The sequence below is a fragment of the Dermacentor silvarum genome, chromosome 5 (genome assembly GCF_013339745.2).
Source record: "Dermacentor silvarum isolate Dsil-2018 chromosome 5, BIME_Dsil_1.4, whole genome shotgun sequence".
NCBI classification, from domain to species: domain Eukaryota; kingdom Metazoa; phylum Arthropoda; class Arachnida; order Ixodida; family Ixodidae; genus Dermacentor; species Dermacentor silvarum.
Genome location: NC_051158.1, coordinates 67,132,536 through 67,152,997, shown reverse-complemented (window position 1 = coordinate 67,152,997; position 20,462 = coordinate 67,132,536). Strand labels below are relative to the sequence as shown.

Below are 20,462 nucleotides of genomic sequence, written 5' to 3'. Positions count from 1 at the left end.
GCGAAAATTATCGCCCCATCTCACTAACATGCATCTGTTGCAAAATGCTTGAACACATTATTGCATCGCATATCTACAAGCACGTGGAATCTAATAAATTTTCTTCCCTAAATAGCATGGATTTAGAAAAGGCTTTTCCTGTGAGGCGCAGTTATTTGAATTCACCACTGACCTGAGACGCTAGGGGACGCCGACCAGTGAGGACGTGGAAACATCGGTTCCCGTTGCTTGAAATGTTTTGGGTTAGGTCCTCTGGCTTTTTGTGGGCCACTTTTTGCACCATTTGACGCGTAAAGTTGCAAGGATTCTGTGGATGCGCATTTTTCACGGTGGGTGGTCCTTTTGGACTTTTTTGGTACTTTTTTCAGGTGGACCACGTTGTGCGCGAGTTACGCCTAACGCTAGGCTTAGCCTGCAGTAGGGCGGCGGCGGCCGCCGGCATCTTTCGCCGCCGGATCGGACCCGTGAGGGAACGTGTGTCATGTCTATGCGAGTTTCGGTAGACGGGCAGGATGTTTCTCCCGAGCAGCTTCAGTCTCCTGGTTGGTCCACGGCTGTTGCCAAATCAAGCTTGCCAAATGTTAGCCAAATCAAGTATGCCTTCGCCCTGGCCAGGGCGGCAGGCCGGGGCGAGGAAGAAATTGCCGAGGACGTTGTTTGCCCCAACGTCATGCAGAACATTCGAGTGGTGAGCACCCCGGCAGAGAAGAATGCCAGGGCATGTGCCAGGATATCCAGCATTACCATGGACAGCGTAGAATAGGAAGTCAGCGCGTACATGGCTGCTCCGGATGACCCGCGCAAGGGGGTCATCCGAGGGGTGGACCTTGACATCGATCCGGTGAGACTTCAAGCGCCCATTGTTCGCGCCAGAGATCCTACGGCTCTTCAGGCAGAGCGAATCAAGAACTAAAAAACGTTGGTGGTCCTCTTCGACAGACTGAAAGTACCGAATCACGTCATTTGCGGAGAAGAATGTTTCGCTGCACGTTGTTCAGTAGGCAGACAGATGTTTGCTACGCTTGCGGCAAGGTTGACCGCCATGCTGACGTATGCCCTACGTCAGGCGAAGTCATATGCAGGGGATGTGGCGAGCAGTCCCCGTCGGAGGAGCACGACTGCAAGGCGACTTGCAAGCTGTGTGGTGGCGCGCACGACACAGCAGACACGAAGTGCAAGCAGCGTTTCCTGATCCCGTACGTGGTGAGTCACAGAAGAAGGGAGAGGCAGAAGCAGGACTCTTTCCGTGATTTTCGGCAAGAATACGACGGGGAGAAGAAGGCTTCCCGCCACTACGCATGGGCAAGCCAGGGGGTGCCAGTGTGAGCAAGCGCGGGCGCTCCCGATCCAGGGAGAGATCAGCCTCCAGAGCAAGATCCCACTCTACGACTGCGGCCGTTCGCATCACAACGAAAGGGGTTGACGAAAGTGTTACAGAACGCCGGCCGCTTATTGACCCTTTTCGCCGAGCAGTTTGCTCTAGAGGAACGAGATGGCGCTTTCCGCGGCGCGCCATACGTTGCCTCAGCGAATGTGCACAAATACGAAACCATTACTGCTTCTTCCATGCTACTGTGCGATCAGCTGTCAGAAATGCAACTGGATGTTCGCTAACGCACTGTGCCCAATTTATGCAGCAAACTGTGTAACGATAGAGGGAAGACGTGTGGTGTAGTTAGCTGCAGAAGTAGTGATTCTGATATTAAGGAATGGAATCAACCTGTGCCGCTCCTGCTACACAAGGACTGCGTGTGTTGCCGGCCCTTCGCGATGCACGGCTTTCCTCGAGGATAAAAAAGATAATTCATCCGCCAGCGTTGTATCACTAACCTCCAAAGAAATGACTTCAACTCTGGAACGTCGGCACTTAATAGTGAGTACCGCTCGTTCCAAGAGAAAGCAGTGCAACACACTGGCTTAGGAAGTTTCTCGCACGTTATCTACACACGTCCACCCCTACTCACACGCCAACTTACCCCACTCTATCGCCAACGTAACAATAATACGTGAATGGGCGCGCACTTGAATCAATGTGCCGAAGCATGAGTTGGAAGCTGAACGTTTCGTGACGGTCCACAGAGTAAGCGACAGACTAGCAATAATACGTAATTGCTACAAGATACCACAAAGTAGAGCACTGCAGGGGCTCGGACTTACCCGAAAGCCCGGGCCCGACCCGGCCCTTGGGCCGGGCCGGGCCGGGTAGGGCAGTTTTTTCACGGGCTCGGGCTGGGCTCGGGCACGGCTTGTGCTTTTTGACCCGGGCCCAGGCCGGGCTCGGGTATTTGGACGCGAGCCCGGGCCGGGCTCGGACTTTCTGGTGGTGTCCATGTAACGTGCCGCGAGTTATCTTCGCGCGTCTCGACTCTGAAAAACATGTCTTTTTCGGTCTCGGGCCGGGTTCGGGCCGGTTTCGAGCCGGGCTCGGGCCGGGCTCGGGCCTAAGGTAAAGAGGTGGTGGGCCAGGCCGGGCGGGTAGCGTAGATTATTTCCGGGCCCGGGCCGGGCCCGGGTCTCGCCATCGAACTTTTGGTCGGGCTCGGACGGGCAGGCCAACATAAAAACGGGCACGGGCTGGGCTCGGGCTGAAAAAATTGGCCCGTGTAGTGCTCTACCACAAAGTGCAGAACATTGGCATTCCGAGCCTTGTGCGCAGCAAGCACAAATCTATCGCAACCGAGTAGAGCACACCCGCGAGCGATTAGGCTGAAAATAAACATTCAAATCGTGGACGCACCGAGGAACTTCACTGAGTCAGAAACATTACCATCCGCTGCTTTAAAATGATGGCCAAATAAATAACGAAGAGCACACTGATCCTGATTTAATTCATAAGCGGGAAGTTTGGACAGTTTGGAATACATTTCTAAACCAGCTTTAGTACAAATACCGTATATGCTGCTCGCGCCGTTTGGAAAAAAAACACAATGCGCTCTGAAAGCACTTACATGTCGTCTAAAGCTGTGGCCAATGCTTCGTGTCGTCCACACGGTCACCGTCTACGATATCCGTCGAAACGGAGGTCTGCTGCGGAGCACCGGCGTAACGCGCTTGTATTGTAAACACGGAGTCAACGGAGGCAGCTGAGGCAAGCAATGAACGCGTCACAACGTGATCAAACATGGCAGCGCCCACGGGATCGCCGCGAAAAGGGTCAATAGTGGCCGCGAGACCCCCAACAAAGCCTTTAATGGCGAGAAACGAGCACAAAAGCTAATATGTCGATAATAAAGGTGCTCTCACTTCTTGGCGCCAGCCGCGGAGGCAGCAGCCCACGATCCATTCTTTATTTTTCATCGTCTGCTAATCTCCGACACAAGGCACGTGGGCCACCAAGGTCAAAGAAATGGCACAGCCACAGGTAAAGGGGGATGCCGCTTCAGAGTCTCTTATCTTTGAGGTAGTTAGTCGAATCCAAAAGGAGAATGCTACTCTTAGAGGCATCTTTGAACAGCTCAGGGTTGAGATAGCAGAAATGAAGGAAGCTGAGGTGGCGAAGGCTACTCCTCCCGAGAATGTAGGGGAGTCGCCAACCGTTGAGGTTCCAATGGATGCTTATTGTGAGGTTAGGCCGGCAAAGAGAAAGGCAACTACTGAGCAGGCCAGGAACGAGGAGCTCGGTTTTCCGGTGCAAATCACAGATTCCTTGGCAGCGATTGAGAAGGCTCTTAGGCAAATGGCGGAGGCGATGGCCTCTCAGCGCAAGGACTTCGAGGCTTGACGAAGAGGTAGGCGAACTGAGAGACTGGAAGGGCGTCAACACGCTACTTAAGAGTAGAGCTGCTTCCACGGGGGAGCCCTATGGTAATACACAGGCTGAATTGGTCGATATCTCCAATGACGGCTGCGAGTAACGGTATATTGAACTTTACGATCTGGCAATGGAAATGTTGGGGCTTCTCTCAAAAAAGGGTGGCCCTTCAGCAGTTCCTCAGATCGAGAGATTCGAGACCGCAGGTTATCCTATTATAAGAGGTATTGGTGGATAGAGTTTCTCTGTACGTGAAAGTTTCTTTGTGTGTGAATCTGTCCTGCGCGCTATCGTGCATTCGGCACGGTCATAATCCTGTACAACTTTCCCGGGAGGCCAGCCTGTGACTTGGTCCCCTCGCTGGCGAAACACCTCAGCGTCGAACTGACAGTCAAGCACGTAGACTTGTACAAACAGGAGAACCGTACTGAGGCATTCCTCGAGCTTAGTCCCTTCCGTATGGTGCCCAATCTCGTTGACAATTAATGGCTGCGTCGTTTATTAAAGCCCGTCACACACCCCGTGAACGAGGCGCCAAGGGCGGGTCAAATTCCAAAGCCGACTTATCGGCGATCCAAAATAACCCCAGGAAAGCTAGGACAACTAATAAGGGGCCCTCTGGTGCGCCATCGAACGCTGGTTGCGGTCCAAAGACCGAGTCCAGAGTTGTCAAACCACAAGAAAATATCTTCTTCAAATAAGGCAGTTACATACACACATACACACTTCGGCTAGGCACAACACAATGCAATTGAGATGTGTGTTAACAAAACTCTGGAAAATAATTAACGGCAAGCACTAAGAGTCGAGCAGTACAGAATGAATAGGAACACAAAGTGTCCACTCGTATTCACCCTTGATGGTCTTGAGCCGGACGATCTCTGCGTAGCTCGATGAAGCATTTTCGGGAAAAATGAAGCATTTTCGGGAAATGCAGACGCTGGAGGAACTCGTCCGTTAGCTTGCCGGGGAATCCCCTTCTTGTGAAGACGGTTAGTCTTCACGTCACATCAATTCACCGGCGCGGTCAGGGGCGCAATCTTGTACGCGTTCCAAAATGGAACGGAGGCGGTCCGTTCCATCGAGCCGCTCACGACTGGTCAATTTGAACCGTGAGCCGCACACGATTGGTCAATTTGAACCGTGACGATCAAATCGACCAATCATGTGCGGCTCGATGGAAAGGACCGCCTCCGTTCCATTTTCAAACGCGTACAAAATCGCACCCCTGGTCCCCCCTGCTGATTCACGCACGGCGCTTTTATTACCTTCGCAAGTGCTTTTCGAATTTTCTCTCGGAGTCGTGCTGCCATAGCAAAACCAAGCTTGGGAATCTTCTAGACATTTCTCGCGTTTTCGGCCGCGGCTGTCGGAGCGTCGTCGAGGAGGGTGGTGACTCATCCGTAGGCACAAGCCGCGTTGTCGTCCTCCCTCTCTCTCTGCTCTCCGGGTGAGAGAGTGTTTCGACGCGCGTGCTCTCTCTCTCGTTACCGTAACCTTCGCGTATCTTGTCGAAGCTTCTAGGCTCCGTTGATCGCGTCGGCTGTCTGTGGCGCATGCGCTCTTCTCCCTCTGTCGAAGCGGACGCGGGGTCTTCTTGTTTCCTTGCTGGCTTGAGCGATGCGCGGCGCGCGCTTAGATTATGCGCTCTTTTGTGACAAAGCCTCGCCATCGTCTACTACCTGCAGCGAAAGTACGCTCACAACTCCGAGTTGTACCCCGAATGCATTGAGCAGCGCACCCGCGTCGATCAGATTCTCTACAGCGTGGCTTGCAGCATTCGGCCTCACCATATTACCTTCTTTCACCGACGCTTTGGCGACAACAGCAAACCAACTGAAGAGGAACAGGCCGACTTCGAGGAGAAGGTCCTGGGGGGAATCCAGTGCCTCATCGGCCAAGGTCCGTTCGCCGCCGGCGACACGCTCACGGTAGCTGTTCTGAGCATCCTCGCCTTCCTGGCTCTCTCACTTGACATTGACTACGTGAACAGTGTCAGGTTTCCTGATCTCTTCGAGTACTGCGAGCGTGTAAAAGGCGCGCTTTCTTACTTCGATGACGTATATGGTTCTACTATTAGGCTATACCGGCGTATCTGGGCTCAGCTACAGTAAGCTGCTGTTTACATGCGTAGAAACCAGCGAATGTGGTGACGTAAGCTCATTAATTCATATCCGATGATCTCTCTGCACTTATCTAAAGCGTCGGTGTGACTGTGTTCTTCTCTTGAATGCGTCACTTCTACCTGTGATCTACTGCTAGCATGTCTCATGCCGATGCCGATCTCGGTGGGCTCAAACGTGTGTATGTTTGAGCGAAGAGTGCGCCGCCGCTATGAGCACGTGTGGCAAGGTTTTACTCTACGTGTACGAGAACACGCGCGCGTACACGTGACCTAACACACACACTTTTATCCAGCACGACCTAAACATGGGTATACAGGTGCAAAATTGAATACCTTTTTGACGAGGTTATCTCGAGCGGCGAGCTTAGGAATAGCGTATTCATACTCAACGTGTACGGTCCCCCTAGAGGGGGGAAGCATCGCTTTACTTTATTGTTGGATAATGTGGTTTATATGGCAGGCAGGGTCAGGGCCCCCAAGATTGAGGCCGGTGATTTTAACGCCCAGCATCAGGAGGGGGGTTACCCTCACACTACACTCAAGGGCGAGAACCTCCGACAGGCAGCGGCGGATGTTGACCTCACGTTAACCACCGATTCAAACTTCCCCACCAGGATTGGCAACTTTGTGTCACGGGATTCGACTCCGGACCTCACGTTCGTGGGGTCGGCAGGGGAATTTTCCAGGGCTAACTTGTGGGCGTAATTGCGAAACGATCATTATTTGTTACGCTAAAGCGACATCAAGGTCGATAGAAGAAGAGGATGAAGTGCGCTTGTCTTTGGAGCGTCTCGGTGCCGGCGCGGCAACCCTTTCCCCCTTTTATTGCGATAGCAATTATATGGACACTTCAACCGGATTTCTGCCGTCGTCGTCTCCGTCGCCGTGAGGTTCCGTATAGATTCCAAGGGCGATAAAATCGTCGCCGCGCGCCGTATGCGCGAGCGAAAGCGCGCGGAGGACGCGCGCTATCACGGAGGGCGAACTCCCCCGCGCGCTATCACGGAGAGCCAACGCACGGTGGAAAGCAAACGCGATCGTCGCGCGAAAAGCCGAGGGGGTATGACAGGGAGGGAGGCGGGGCGGCGCTGTGCTCCGGCACCAAAGGCGTATCTTGCCACTCAATCTCCCACACGTAAGCAAGAAACGGGAAGAGGTGGGGAGGGGGGGGGGGCGCAGCTTCTCCTCTGCCAACAACTTCTTCTCTGCCCTTTTGCCTGGCGGTGCCGGTCGCCCGCACCGTCTCTTATCTCCACACGGCTCGGACCTTTCTATGCGGTGTGCATTCGCCGCTCAGTTTCCGTTGAAGCGATAGACCGCACGATTCTTCGCCCGCTGCAGCGGCTGGGCTGACTGCGCTTGCTGCCAGCGTTTTGACAGTCGTTGTCTGCGGTCATTCAGTGTGATCTATTCATGTTTGCTTGTGCGCGCTGACACACGATTGTTATTTCAGTTAGTAAGCCAATGTGTCCAAGTTTATGCACCCCATAAAACTACTATCCCTACTCCGAATAGCTCTCTACTAATTTGCTATCGCAATCGATGCTTTGCCTTTCGGGCGAAACTGCGACATTTTTTCATCAAGTCACCTTTAAATAAACGCACGCCATCGTAGCAGTTTTGGTGGAGGTGCCGGGTAAAACAACGGCGGCCCCGAAGAACGACGACGAACCGACCGCAGATGCAAAATCCTTGGAGTTTCGCGGAAGTCACCGAATTGCCGGTCTGCCTCCAGAGATGGCTTCCGACGGCGACAATCCGCCACCTTCTACCTGTGTCCCATGGCAGCCCTACATCGAGCCACGCACTTGCGCTGGAAAAGCCGGGGAAGACGCGGACGGGTGGCTCAGCTTCTACCAATGAGCAAGTCGGTTCAACGGCTGGAATGCCACCGCCCAGCTAAACAGCGTTGCCTTCTTCCTCAAGGGAACCGCGTCTGTGTGGCTTGAAAACTATAGAAACTTGGGAGAAGTTCGTAGACTAAATGAAGAAGCGCTTCGGAGATCGACAGATAAAAAGAAGCGTGCAGAGCAAACGCTAATGCGGCGAGCTCAATACCCCGGCCAAACTTGCACTACGGACATCGAGGAAGTGGTTAAGTTGTGCAAGGCCCTGGATTCTCAGATGAGGGAAGATGACTAAGTTGGTCATCTGTTAAAAGGGATCGCTGAGGACATGTTTTCCTCTTAGGAAAAGACCGCCTGGTGTCCGTAAGGGACGTCGTTCTGCACTGCCGCCCGTTTGAAGCACTGAAAGCTCGGCGTATCACACCGAAGTTCGGCCGCCTGGCCAACGTGACTAACGTCGCCAGTGGTGACGTGGTCCCAGCTCCATCCGACCTCGCATCAGTGATGAGCTTGACCGACGCCGAGCGGTTTCCCTCTCGACTCATCGGTTCGAGAGCCTTTTTCCTCCGGCGTTTTCATTGAGACGTCCATCGCCGCCGCCTTCGTAGATGCCTACAACTTCGCGCCTCGTCCAGGAGCGCCAAACCCTACTATCCAGTTACCCAGTTACCAGTTACCAAATCCCAGTTACCAGTTCCACGACGGTTACTCACGCAGACGACCTGCAGTTTTTGAAGAGTGGGACGGCTGTGTCAGTTACCCTCTGACTGTCAATTTCAGTGCGTCCCGTGAATGCCCCATCTGCTTCCAATGCGGCATTCGCGGCCACGTCGCCCAATTTTGTCCTCACCGCCGTCGCACATCACCACCATTCTATGAATGACTATGCACTTTTTATCGGCGTGGCAATCGGCACGGTGACGAGACACGTTGGCCCTCTGACTCTGATTGCAGGACGATTCACCAGGCGAATTACCGTAGCGACTCACCAGCTTCTCTGCGGAGCTTGACGCCGCCGCCTTCACGCCAGCGCAGGTCTCCATCTCCGCGACGACGTCTCACCACAGCCGGGAAACTAGGCGGCGCGACCAATGGAGGTGCGGTCGCCAGTAATCTTCAGCTACACGCCCCTATGTATCCGACAGTCACCATGTGTCATAACAAGATTCGTGTTTTAGTGGACATTGTTACTACTTTGGCCTTAGTGGACACAGGAGCGAGTGTTTCCGTTATCAGCCTGGATTTCAAGACCCGGATAGGCCGTAAAGCGATGTGACACCACTAATACATTTCGTGCTTTGACTGGCGATTTGCCCCGACCTATTAATGTGTGCTCCGCGACCGTTTATATATCCTATAACATCTATCAAGCCGAATTTGCCGTGCTTGCCGAATCCACTCATGACGTAATTCTTGGCCACGGTTTTCTACAACAGTGTTGTGCCACTGTTGACTGCGGTACCAGCGAGCTTTTCCTGTCTCGTGTGGTCGACCAACCTGCCACCTTGTCACGCACTCTTGCCGTCATTGAAGATGCCGTCTTACCGGCACGTCCCTTATCCAGAGTTCGAGTTGCGGCTTGCGGTGTAAACGCCGATACATTTGATGCTATTGTTGAGCCTGTGCCTTCGGCCGTTGTACCTCGATGCGTCCTCTCTGTAGCCTGCGGAACAACTACACTGTGGGTGTCATATTCATCTGCCCAGTCTGTTGTGCTACCCAGCGGTATGCGACTTGCCTCTTTTGAAGTGGATACTACTCTCAACATAGACGCTTTAACTGATGACACGTCGCACGAAGCCCCAGCGCACGGGGCTAGCCCCTGTGTCCCCGAAGAGCCGTTGTCGTTCCTAAAGAATGATCAACAAGTCACTGTCTTCAGAGAAGCATCGAGCCCTGGTCAGCGTGCTTAGCAAGCATCCGTCATTGTTGGATTTCGCGCAGAACGCTAACAAAGTTCGCATTCCTACTATGCGTGCTCGCCACAGTATCGACACAGCGTCCGCGCATCCCATAACCCGCCGGGGTGGCTGAGTCAGCTGCTGAGCACGAGGTAGCGGGATCGAACCCCGGCGGCGGCGGCGGCCGCATTTCGATGGAGGCGAAATGCACAAACGCCCGTGTGCTTCCGTTGTAGTGCACGTTAAAGAATCCCAGGTGGTCAAAATTAATCCAGAGCCATTCACTATGGCATGCCTCATAATCAGAACTGGTTTTGGCACGTAAAACCCCAGAACGAAGAACGCGCATCTTATAAGGCAGCAGCCTTAACGCGTGTCCGCGTCGGAGCGCAGGATAATCGCTCAACAGGTCGACGACATGCTAGCCAAAGGCACCATCCAAGATTCCTCTAGCCCTTGGGCTGCGCTGGTCATCTTCGTGAAAAAGAAAGACGGGTCCTTAGTTTTTAGTGTGATCAAGGAACCCGTACGGGTCCCGAAACGTCTCTGTGTTATTTTCACCATTGACTTGGTCAGTGACCGCAATTTCTTCGTCAAAGACGGGTCCTGTAGCTTTTGTGTCGACTACCGGCGTCTTAATTCTGTGGCGAAAAAGGATGTGTATCCCCTTACCCGTATCGATGACGTTATCGACTCTCTTCATACCGCATCCTACTTGTCATCTGTGGACATCCGATCGGGCTGCTGGCATTCAGTGGACAAAGAGAAAACGTCATGCATGCCGTTTGGTTTGTGCACCGCGCCTGCGACATTTGAAAGGTTTACGGACACGGTACAGCGCGACTTGAAATGGGAGATTTGTTTGTGTCATCGTGACGACGTCGTGATTTCTGGCAGCATGTTTGCAGGCCACAACCATCGACTGGACGTTATTTTGAGGTGGCTTGAATGAGCTGTCCTTACCCTCAACTCAAATAAACGTCACTTTGGCCAACGAGAGGCGCTAGTACTTGGACGTCTAGAGGACAAGCAGGGCGTGCGACCAGACCCAGAAAAGGTCGCTGCAGTTAGCGGCATTAAACAAGCGCACTCACAACGCGAGCTGAGAAGCCGCTTGGGTCCTTGCTCCTACTTCCGACGTTTTGTGTCCAACTTTGCCGATACTGCCTACCCTCTGACTTCATCGCTGCGCAAGGATAATCCTTTCACCTGGACAGCAGATTGTGATTCCTCGTTTTGTCAAATCAAGTTCCTGCTCTCTTCCGGACCCATACTTGGTCATTTTGACCCCTCTGCCACAACAGAATTGCACACCGACGGGATTGCAATCGGCCTCGGCGCCGTCCACGTCTAGCGTTTCGGTGACGCCGAGCATGCCGTTGCCTACGCCAGCCCTTCGTTGAGCAAGGCCGAACAGAATTACATCGTCACTGAACAAGAGTGCCTCGCTGTCGTTCTTGCAGTCCAGAAGTTCCGCCCATATCTCTACGGGCGCCGCTTTACGATCGTTACTGATCACCATTCACTATGTTGGTTGGTTGGTCTCCGCGACCTGTCTGGCCGCCTTGCTCGATGGGCGCTATGTTTGCAAGAATTTGATTCTGCAGTCCCTTTCAAGAGTGGCCGGCATCATGCGGACGCCGACTGTCTTTCGAGGCTCCCTCTACCGACAAGTGAATGTGACGCCGACATTTTCGATGTGTTTCTGGCCGCCATCGACGACATTCTTTTTCTCGACCTGGCCACCTTCCAGGAAGAACGGCGTAATGACCGCAGCCTTGATGGCCTCTGTGCCTCAGCTGCTCAGCCGACAGGTAATGATTTTGTCATCCAAGATGGCCTGCTCTACAAGAAGAATTATGCGGCTGATGGTGCCCGCCTGCTCTTAGTGGCTGTATAAACGTACACTCACCAACTGAAGAACACAAAAACAACAGATTGACGTTTCGGCGCCCAGTACGGGTGCCTTGTTCACAATGAACGAATGCATGGTGATCTTTCTTATATATGCTCTTAGTGTTCCGTAAAATTTTGAGAAGCCACGTACTCAGTGCTATGCACGACGACTCGACCACTGGACACCAGGGTTTCACCAAAACATACCACCGCATTCAGGGCCGATTCTATTGGACTGGCATGCGACGGGATATAGAAAAGTATGTGGCTAGTTGCAAAAAGTACCAGCAATTCAAGCACCCTAATACTGCTCCGCGGTTAACAAGGAAATTATGGCACATTGCCACGTGCTTGAGAGACAGCAATGGGATGAGGTTTATAATGTGGTGCATGGGAAGATGCGAATAGGTGGAAAACGGAACCTACTCAAGCGCCTGCTCCACGAGGATAAGACCAAAACCAATCAGAATCGGGTGGTGGATAGAATTCTCCACGCGGAAAGGCAGCATCATGGGGATGACGAAATCGCCACACGCTTGGCACTGAGGTACCTTCCCCTGGCGGACGTAGCTGGCCCCCGGAGCCAGAATACCCACGATATGAGGGCAAATCGGCGGAGGGCCTAGACAGACCGTTTGAGGAGGTGGACATTCGCGAAACACTACCGAAACTCAATGGCAGGTCAGCCCCGGGAACATATGGCGTAATTAACAAAACCACGGCCGCTGGATAAAAAAAAGGTGCGGCCTGCCGCGTCGGGCGCGCTGCTATGGGAGCGAACGTGACGGCCGTAGTTGTATTGTCGGCCGCTTGGCTGGGCTGAACGGCGCTAGCTGAGGGGGATGGAACGCTTCTGCTTGCACTCGCGACGGCGTTCCAAGCGCGTTCCTGACGCATTTGCTATGTCGATGCCAGACAACAGACCCCGGCGTGTGGCGCCGCGGCGGATCACACCGTTTTCGATGCACGCGGCAGGCCGCACCTTTTTTTTATCCAGCGGCCGTGACAAAACGCTGCACAATTAAGATGACAAGTCGATTAAGGTCATAACGGCAGAGATCAACCACATTTGGGAATCGGGTGTATTTCCATATGAGTTTGTAGCGTCCGTGGTTCTCATTCTCAAAGCTGGGAGCAGCCCCGGGGCTGATGTATGGGGCAGATCTATGGAATAAGTGTAGCTACCGCCAATGGAGCCGAAGTTTATACTCGCAGGATAGATTACATATCTTTGAAGGCCTCCAGATTTGCTCTGGCAATTACATTAATTCTTCTCTCAATATATATGTCAGGTTATTCGCACTGACATTGTAGACTTGTATACGCAAGGTAATTGCAAAACTAAAATGATCCTTTAATCTAACATAACGAAATTAAACGCACTTATATATGCTTGACGCTATACGGATGAAATAGTGGCTATTGATTGGTACTGGAAAAAAGTGGTCGCAGTTTCACCTGAAAGGCGAAGCATCAATTGCGATAGCAAATTTGTAGAGATCTATACGGAGTAATGATAGTAGCTTTATCAGATGTATAAACTTGGACATGCAGCAGCACCGGCAACACGCAGAACTAATGTCAACGCCGTCGGCGTTTTGCCCGCGTTCGCACAAAATGCGTGCGGCGTTGCCGACTGTTGCAGGAGCCTCTGATATGAGATCCCCTAGAGCGTTCGGAGTGAGCGGATGTGCGTCGCTTGAGCTCCGCCGAACATATGCTCTCACTGACCGGATTACCTCGAGATCGTCACCGACATTGCGTCGGACCACCAAGAACTCACGATCCGCAACACCCGGACATCTTTCCCGAGCCGGTAGGACATTTTTTATTTTTTTTTATCGGCTCGAGAAGATCCGAAGCGGGCGTTGGCCCGCTAGGCCTAAGGGTGGACCTAGTTCGCGTCGGCGAGTACGGGCCACCAGGTCTGGCGACGCGGCACCCTCCACCACCAATATGGACGCTCCCATCACGCTGATTGCCGGCACGACCACCACCCCATGCCTGCAACCTGCGGTCAACCCCTCCGAGCCCCTGGGCCCCACGGACATCCTCGACCTCGACGAGCTCACCTCGGCAAGCGACGACGAGGCCCCAGTACTTCAGCCCACCTCGTCTGCACCGTGGGGGCCGGTGACTGACACCGATGCGAACTGGAAACTGGCGATTTCCCGTCGTCAACGCCAACGCCAGAAAAAGTTCGACCAAGCTCGGGCGGAAACAACGCAGGCAGCCGGTCCTGCAAGCGTTCCTCCCAGCCACACCGTCGCCGGGGCTGCCTCGGCGGAGAACGCTCCCGCTGCGTCGAAAGACGCGGCCTGCGCTGCGTCGGCGCGAACAACACAACATGTGAAGGAGCCGCGCCAGTTACGACGGAAGCTGCCGCCGCTCCCACGCACAGACCTAAAAATCATCATGCGGCCGAAAAAGGGTCTGGCCATTCGGAACTTCACGACACACCAAATCTCCCGAGCCATTGTGGTGGCAGGCGATTCTCAACAACATTGCACAGGTGACCACTTCATCATCCGCACCCGCCCCGGATCGAACATTATTATTGCCAGCACGCCACATGTTGACACCGCCCAAGTTCTCCGCCGGATCACCACCCTGACACTGGGGGGGAATACCCACGAATTCAACACTTACGTGGCGGCCCCCGAAGACACGTTGCGTGGAGTCATCCATGGCATAGACCCCGGCACTACTCCTGAAGAACTCACTGCCAACCTCCGCGTGCGCACGCAGGGGGTGAGAGTGCACAGTGCGCGGATGCTTGGTGCTACTAAATCCGCTTTGATCACCTTCGAGGGCCCCCTCATCCCCCGCTATGTACTGTATTACGGTGGGGAGGTAGCCTGCCACCCTTACAAGCCGACGCGGCAAGCCTGCCAAGTCTGCCTACAACCGGGGCACCGATCAGACGTGTGTCCTACGCCGAACGCTCGAGTGTGTCGGCAGTGCGGGACCCTCGACCCTGTGGATGGTCACCCCTGTGCTCCCAAATGCCAAGTATGTGGGGAAGGCCACCTGACGGGTGCCAAAGAGTGCTCACAGAGACTGAAGACCCAGCGGCCGCGGCCCACCCCACCCACCCAACCCCGTGGGCGCAACCCTCAGCGCAACCCACCCAATACCAAACGCAGGTGGTTCAGCAAGGAGGGGGAGACTTCGCGCAGCCTCTCTCACTCGCGGTCGCAGTCTTTCCCTCCTCTACCCCCTGCAGGACCTGGCCAGCAGCAACAGCCGCAGAACCAGGACCGGAAGACCAAAGGGCAACAGCAGCAACCCACACGCCAGCAGCCCCAGCAGGCCTCTCGCAAGTCTGCCGAGAAGCACAATTTCACTTCTTCAGCCGGCACCGATACCAAGGTGAGCTGGCCAGCAGTAGGGGCGACACCCATCGCTCCGCCCAACACTCAGTCCCCCGCGTACGAACACCTTCTCGCAGAAAATTTCAAGCTCAAACAGGAGCTGGCTGCCGTCAAGGCGCGTCAAGCTAAGGACAGCGCTCAACTCCACGCCCTAATAGCGCGCATTGGATCAGCCACCGGAATCCACCGAATGCCACTCACAAAACAACCCCAACAGACACGCAACCCCTAAGATTCCGCCCTCGCTTCCCACCCCGACGGACTCCGCAGTCACACGCGAAGAGATACGCGAAATGCTGTCTGCGCTCTCCCAACAACTCTCCCAACAATTCAGTATCGTCTTCACACAACACCTCACACAGTTCGGAGCCCGCCTTGACTCCCTCGAGACACGCCTCGACACCCAAATTGCCGAAACAGGCGGTAATATACGAAGGAAGAGGGCCACCCGCAGCTCCCGCACCACGGAAGACCAAGTCCCTCTCAGAGTAAGCTTGGAATCGCTTGCCCCTGAACACTACTCTACACCGGCGTTGACACACGCTGACCTCGGCCTCACATCGGCCTCGCAAGCCAACACTCCGACAACCACACCTCCCCACAACACGAATTAACCATGGGCAGTACAACCCCACCCATTGGCGAACCATTAGAAATCTGGCAATGGAACTGCCGCGGCTTCCGCAAAAAGCGGAGCCTCCTCCAACAATACATTAACACACACCTTGCTCAACCAGATGTCATAGCGCTACAGGAACCTGGCACATCACCCATACTCCCAGGCTATGAGTCCTACGATAGCCCGACAGAAGGCAGAGCGGCCGTCCTGATTAACAAAGCATTAACTGCAATTGGTCTTGACAACATCCCAGACACCAACATCGACCATGTGATAGTGGAGCTAATTCTCAGGCGCAAAAAGAAGGCCGAGAGGCGAAGCATCATAATCGTCAATGTATATAGTCCCCCGAAACAAAAATCCACCGACTTCCACGCTCTTGTTCAGGGTGCCTGCAAATTAGCCCAGGGGAAGGAACTCGTACTCCTCGGGGACTTCAATGCTCTCGACGAACGCTGGGGATACAATCGTTCGGATGTCAAAGGCAAACAACTTGCAGCTGCCACCGAAAAATTCCAACTCGAACTGCTTACGGATCCAGCAAACCCTACCCGGATCGGCAACAGCGTATGCAGGGACACTTGTCCCGATCTCACCTTCGCCCGTGGTAGTGCAAACTATAATTGGGACAACTTGCAGGAATCCTTGGGTAGTGACCACTGCATTCTCCGTACACAAATTACGGAGAGTGCGATGCGTCGCTCCATTGGACAAGCCCGCATCACAAACTGGGACGTCTTCCGTCGCGAGAGCGAGAATTCAATTGGCAACCTTGCAAACCTCACTGACTGGTGCGAGCAAATTAAAGAAATTCGGGACCGTTGCACCACCCTCATGAAAAGAACATCTCAACTCCCAGAAGTGGACGGCCATCTTCTGCACCTGTGGGAAGCCAGAAGAAGCCTCATCCGCAGATGGAAGACCCGAAAACATAACCGACGTCTCAAGCTCAAGATCGCATCTCTCACCCTCGAGGCTGAGCAGTATGCTGAGCAACTGGCACGAATTAACTGGGCCCAGTTCAGCGACTCGCTTCGAGGCTCACTGGGTACGGCCCGCACGTGGCACGTTCTACGAGCCTTGATTGATCCTACTCGAACAAAAAATGAGACAAACAAATCAGTCCAGCGCCTCATACACGCCTTTGAAGGCACGGACGACGAGCTGCTTGCTCAAGTACAGCGCAAATGCTATGGTGATTATCACCCGCCTCCCTATCGGGCGAGGTATCAAGGTTATGCAAACCACACCCTGGACCGGCCGATAACGTTGGACGAAGTTAATGCTGCCATTCGCAGCAGCACCCGCAACACAGCAGCGGGGGCGGATAAAATCACGTACTCTCTTATCAGGAATCTCAACGACACCGCCGTACAAGAACTCACGAACTTCCTAAACGACCATTGGCAATGTGGCACGCTCCCCCCCGAGTGGAAGCACGCAGAGGTGATGATGATACCGAAGCCGGGTAAGAAGCTCCAGATCGAGAACCTTCGACCAATATCACTCACTTCCTGCCTCGGCAAAGTCTTCGAACGCGTCATCACTAGCCGCCTGCAAAACTATCTCGAGGACAATGACCTTCTCCCGCATTCAATGTACGGATTCCGGGCACATCTTTCAACCCAGGATGTACTGCTTCAACTAAAGGAAGATGTCATTGACACTGCCCCAAAGCAAGGAGAAAATATCATTCTGGCCTTGGACATCAAGGGCGCCTTTGATAATGTGAGCCATCAAGCCATTCTCGACGGCCTCGCTGCCCTTCACTGCGGACAGCGCACCTACAGTTATGTTCAGGCATTCCTGTTGGACCGCACCGCCACGGTCGGTCTCGGTTCAATCCGCTCAAACATCATCAAGGTTCCGAACAAGGGCACCCCACAGGGCTCAGTGATCTCCCCGCTACTGTTCAACGTAGCCATGGTTGGTCTTGCGCACGAACTCCATCGCATTGATGGCATCCATCACGCAATGTACGCGGATGACATCACAATCTGGGCTACGCGGGGGTCCCTTGGAGAAAAAGAACATAACTTGCAGAAAGCAGCCACCTGCGTCGAACAATACGTACAGGCACGTGGCCTGACCTGTGCAACCGAGAAGTCTGAGCTCCTAAGAATCTGGCAACACAAGCCCCCCAAATCGGCGCAGAAGGACCCAGGCTACAGCCTGCGCGTCGTTGTCGCCGGCCAACAAATCCCAGAGAAAACCACCATCCGTATATTGGGTATGTGGATCCAGTCAAACCGCCATGTGAATCACACCCTCACTATCCTCCGCACTACCACGCTGCAGGTTGCCCGAATGATATCCCGGGTCGCCACTCGTCACCATGGTATGCGCGAAGAGGACACTCTGAAACTCATACGCAACCTCGTGGTTAGTAGGATAACATACAGTTTGCCCTATCAACGACTTACCAAAGGCGAACAGGACCAAGTGGAAGCCATGCTCCGGAAGGCCTATAAGGCGGCACTCAAGCTACCCCAGGGCACTCCCACGAGCAAGCTCCTCGCACTGGGTCTGCACAACACCTATGCAGAACTTTGCGAAGCGCAGCTCGCCACGCAGCTGCAGCGACTTGCACAAACACCAACAGGCTGCGCATTACTCCGACGCCTCGGTTATACCGGCCAGCTCCATGAAGCAGCTCGCCGCAAGCCCATTCCAGACCACCTTCGCACCACCTATAAGGTCGCCCCAATCCCCCGTAATATGGACCCCCGACTACATCAGGGACGGCGGGAAGCCAGAGTGGAAGCTCTCGAACGAGAGTACGGGCACAAGAACACCACATACTATGTTGACGCTGCCAACTACGACCGCACGAACACCAAGGCAGTAACCACAGTTCTGGACAACACACTCCAAGAACTGACCAGCGCCTCCATACGATGCCACAACATCACCGAAGCCGAAGAAACAGCTATTGCGCTCGCTCTTGCCCATGGCTACAGACATAGACGATCGCTCACAGTTCTGACAGACTCCCAAGCGGCTTGCCGTAACTATCTACAAGGGCGCATCAGCCAGCCTGCCCTCGGTATCATCCTAAGCGCGACAGACACTGGCGAGCATCTCAGTACACACACACACCCAATACGGCATCGGATAATATGGACCCCGGGTCACATGGGGCTGGAGGGAAACCAGGCGGCGGATAGGGTAGCTCGAGGGTACACGAGCCGAGCACCCCCCAAATGCTCCCCTGAGGAACCCGTTCCCGTCCCGTGCGACTACTCGGCCATTCTAAACCACTATAGAGGACTTAGGAAAACCTATTCCCCACCACACCGAACACTAAATAAAGAGGAATCGGTCAGTTGGAGACAAATCCAAACTGGCATGTATCCCAATTTGCATATCCTCAGTAAAATACATCCTACGGCATACCCTTCTCGCTGCCCATGGTGCTCAGATAAAGCAACCTTATATCATGTCACGTGGGCATGTCAGGCTATCACTGCCGTACCCCCCATACAACACCCCACAGCGGAGCGATGGGAAGAGCTGCTGGCCAGCGAGAGCCTGGACGATCAGCTAAGTCTGATTGACCGGGCCCGCAGAACGGCAGCCGCAAGCGGAGCCCTGGACTGAGGGCCCCCCACCGCAAGCCAAGAACCTCCGACCAGCCGGAGTCTCTTCGCAGCAATTTTAAGGACAATAAATAAGTTTTAACCACCACCTCTGATATAAATAGGCACTTGGTGCCACAGCTAAACGTCACCTCCCTTCCCTCCCCCCCCTACCGCCTTTCGCGCGTCGGAAGAAGGCGCGTTTGCTCTACATATATGGTGATTGTAAAGGAGGAAAGAGACGCCTACTTCTGCAGCCCTTAAGGAAGCACGGCGCAGAACGCGCGTTTGTTCTCCGCCGTGGGTTCACTCCCCGTTAAAGAGCGCGTCCCTCGCGCCCTTTCACTCGCACATACAGCGTTCGGCGGCGCGCGGCTACGATTTGATCTCCATTGACGTCATACGGAACCTCACGGCAACGGCGACGGCGACGGCGACGCCGACGACAGAAATCTGCTTTGGAGTGTCCATATAATTGCTATCGCAATAAAAACTAGCGTAACTTTCACTGGAGGCGCAATGCTTAAGAGACCACGGAGCTGATGGTAATCTAGCTAGTCCGGGCTTTTAGGCTAGGCTAAGCACTACCACGACAACCCCAGCATTTTCCGGAATTTATTAGATGCGAAGCATTTCTTGGCGAACATTTGCCACTTTGAGAGTATCTATTAAATGCAGAGCATTTCTTAACTCACACGTAGCGTGCGCCGTCCGACCGCAACAGCTGGAGCACAGGTGCGCCCTCTCCCCCACTCCTCCTCTCCCGCATCACGCATGCAGCACCACGGCGGGGCTCGACTGGCGCGCGCGCTCGCTTCTTACGGCCTACGCATCGGGGCTAGTTCATGCCTATCGCCGCTGCTTGGAGGGGGAGCTGCGACCCCACCCTGCTTTAACCATGCTCAGCTGCTCCCAGCCGATCTTGCAGCGCGCGCAACGCTGGAAGATTGGGTCGGGTGCGCTTCTTACCTCACCGTCCATTCAACAACAAGTCGCCTAATTGTAGAGGACGCGTAAATGGTTAATCTAGGCTTCTTATAAATGGATGTATTGTAACTGTATTAATACATCGAGCTTCTTTAAATTCACTGGGGATGCATGCGCCGGGAGAACAGCTCTCCGCCATGAAATGCATTCTGAGGAATGAAAATAAATATTTATTGCTCGTATGCACTTACAATGGTTGCCATACTTTCAAGGCGAAAACTCTTGCGGACGCAGTAGCTCACAAATGTGCCTTATTCACAATTACAATGTAAAGTGTTTCCTCAATTGGCGGCTTGTGTACATAGGCCGAAGGCTTGTCGTTTTCGTCAGTCAGTTGGTTTGACTGATTTACAAGGAGTATTCTCAGAAACTTCTCGGCACGTA

General features: G+C 53.9%; 1 protein-coding gene across 1 annotated transcript; it reads left to right on the top strand.

The window, feature by feature from the left end:
- Positions 1–778: 778 nt before the first annotated feature.
- On the top strand, positions 779–5,910 carry LOC119454155 (uncharacterized). Its single transcript, XM_049667952.1, has 3 exons — positions 779–841; positions 1,099–1,322; positions 5,415–5,910. Exons 1-3 carry the CDS (start codon positions 779–781, stop codon positions 5,863–5,865), a joined length of 738 nt encoding a protein of 245 aa, XP_049523909.1. The 3' UTR covers positions 5,866–5,910.
- Positions 5,911–20,462: the final 14,552 nt, after the last annotated feature.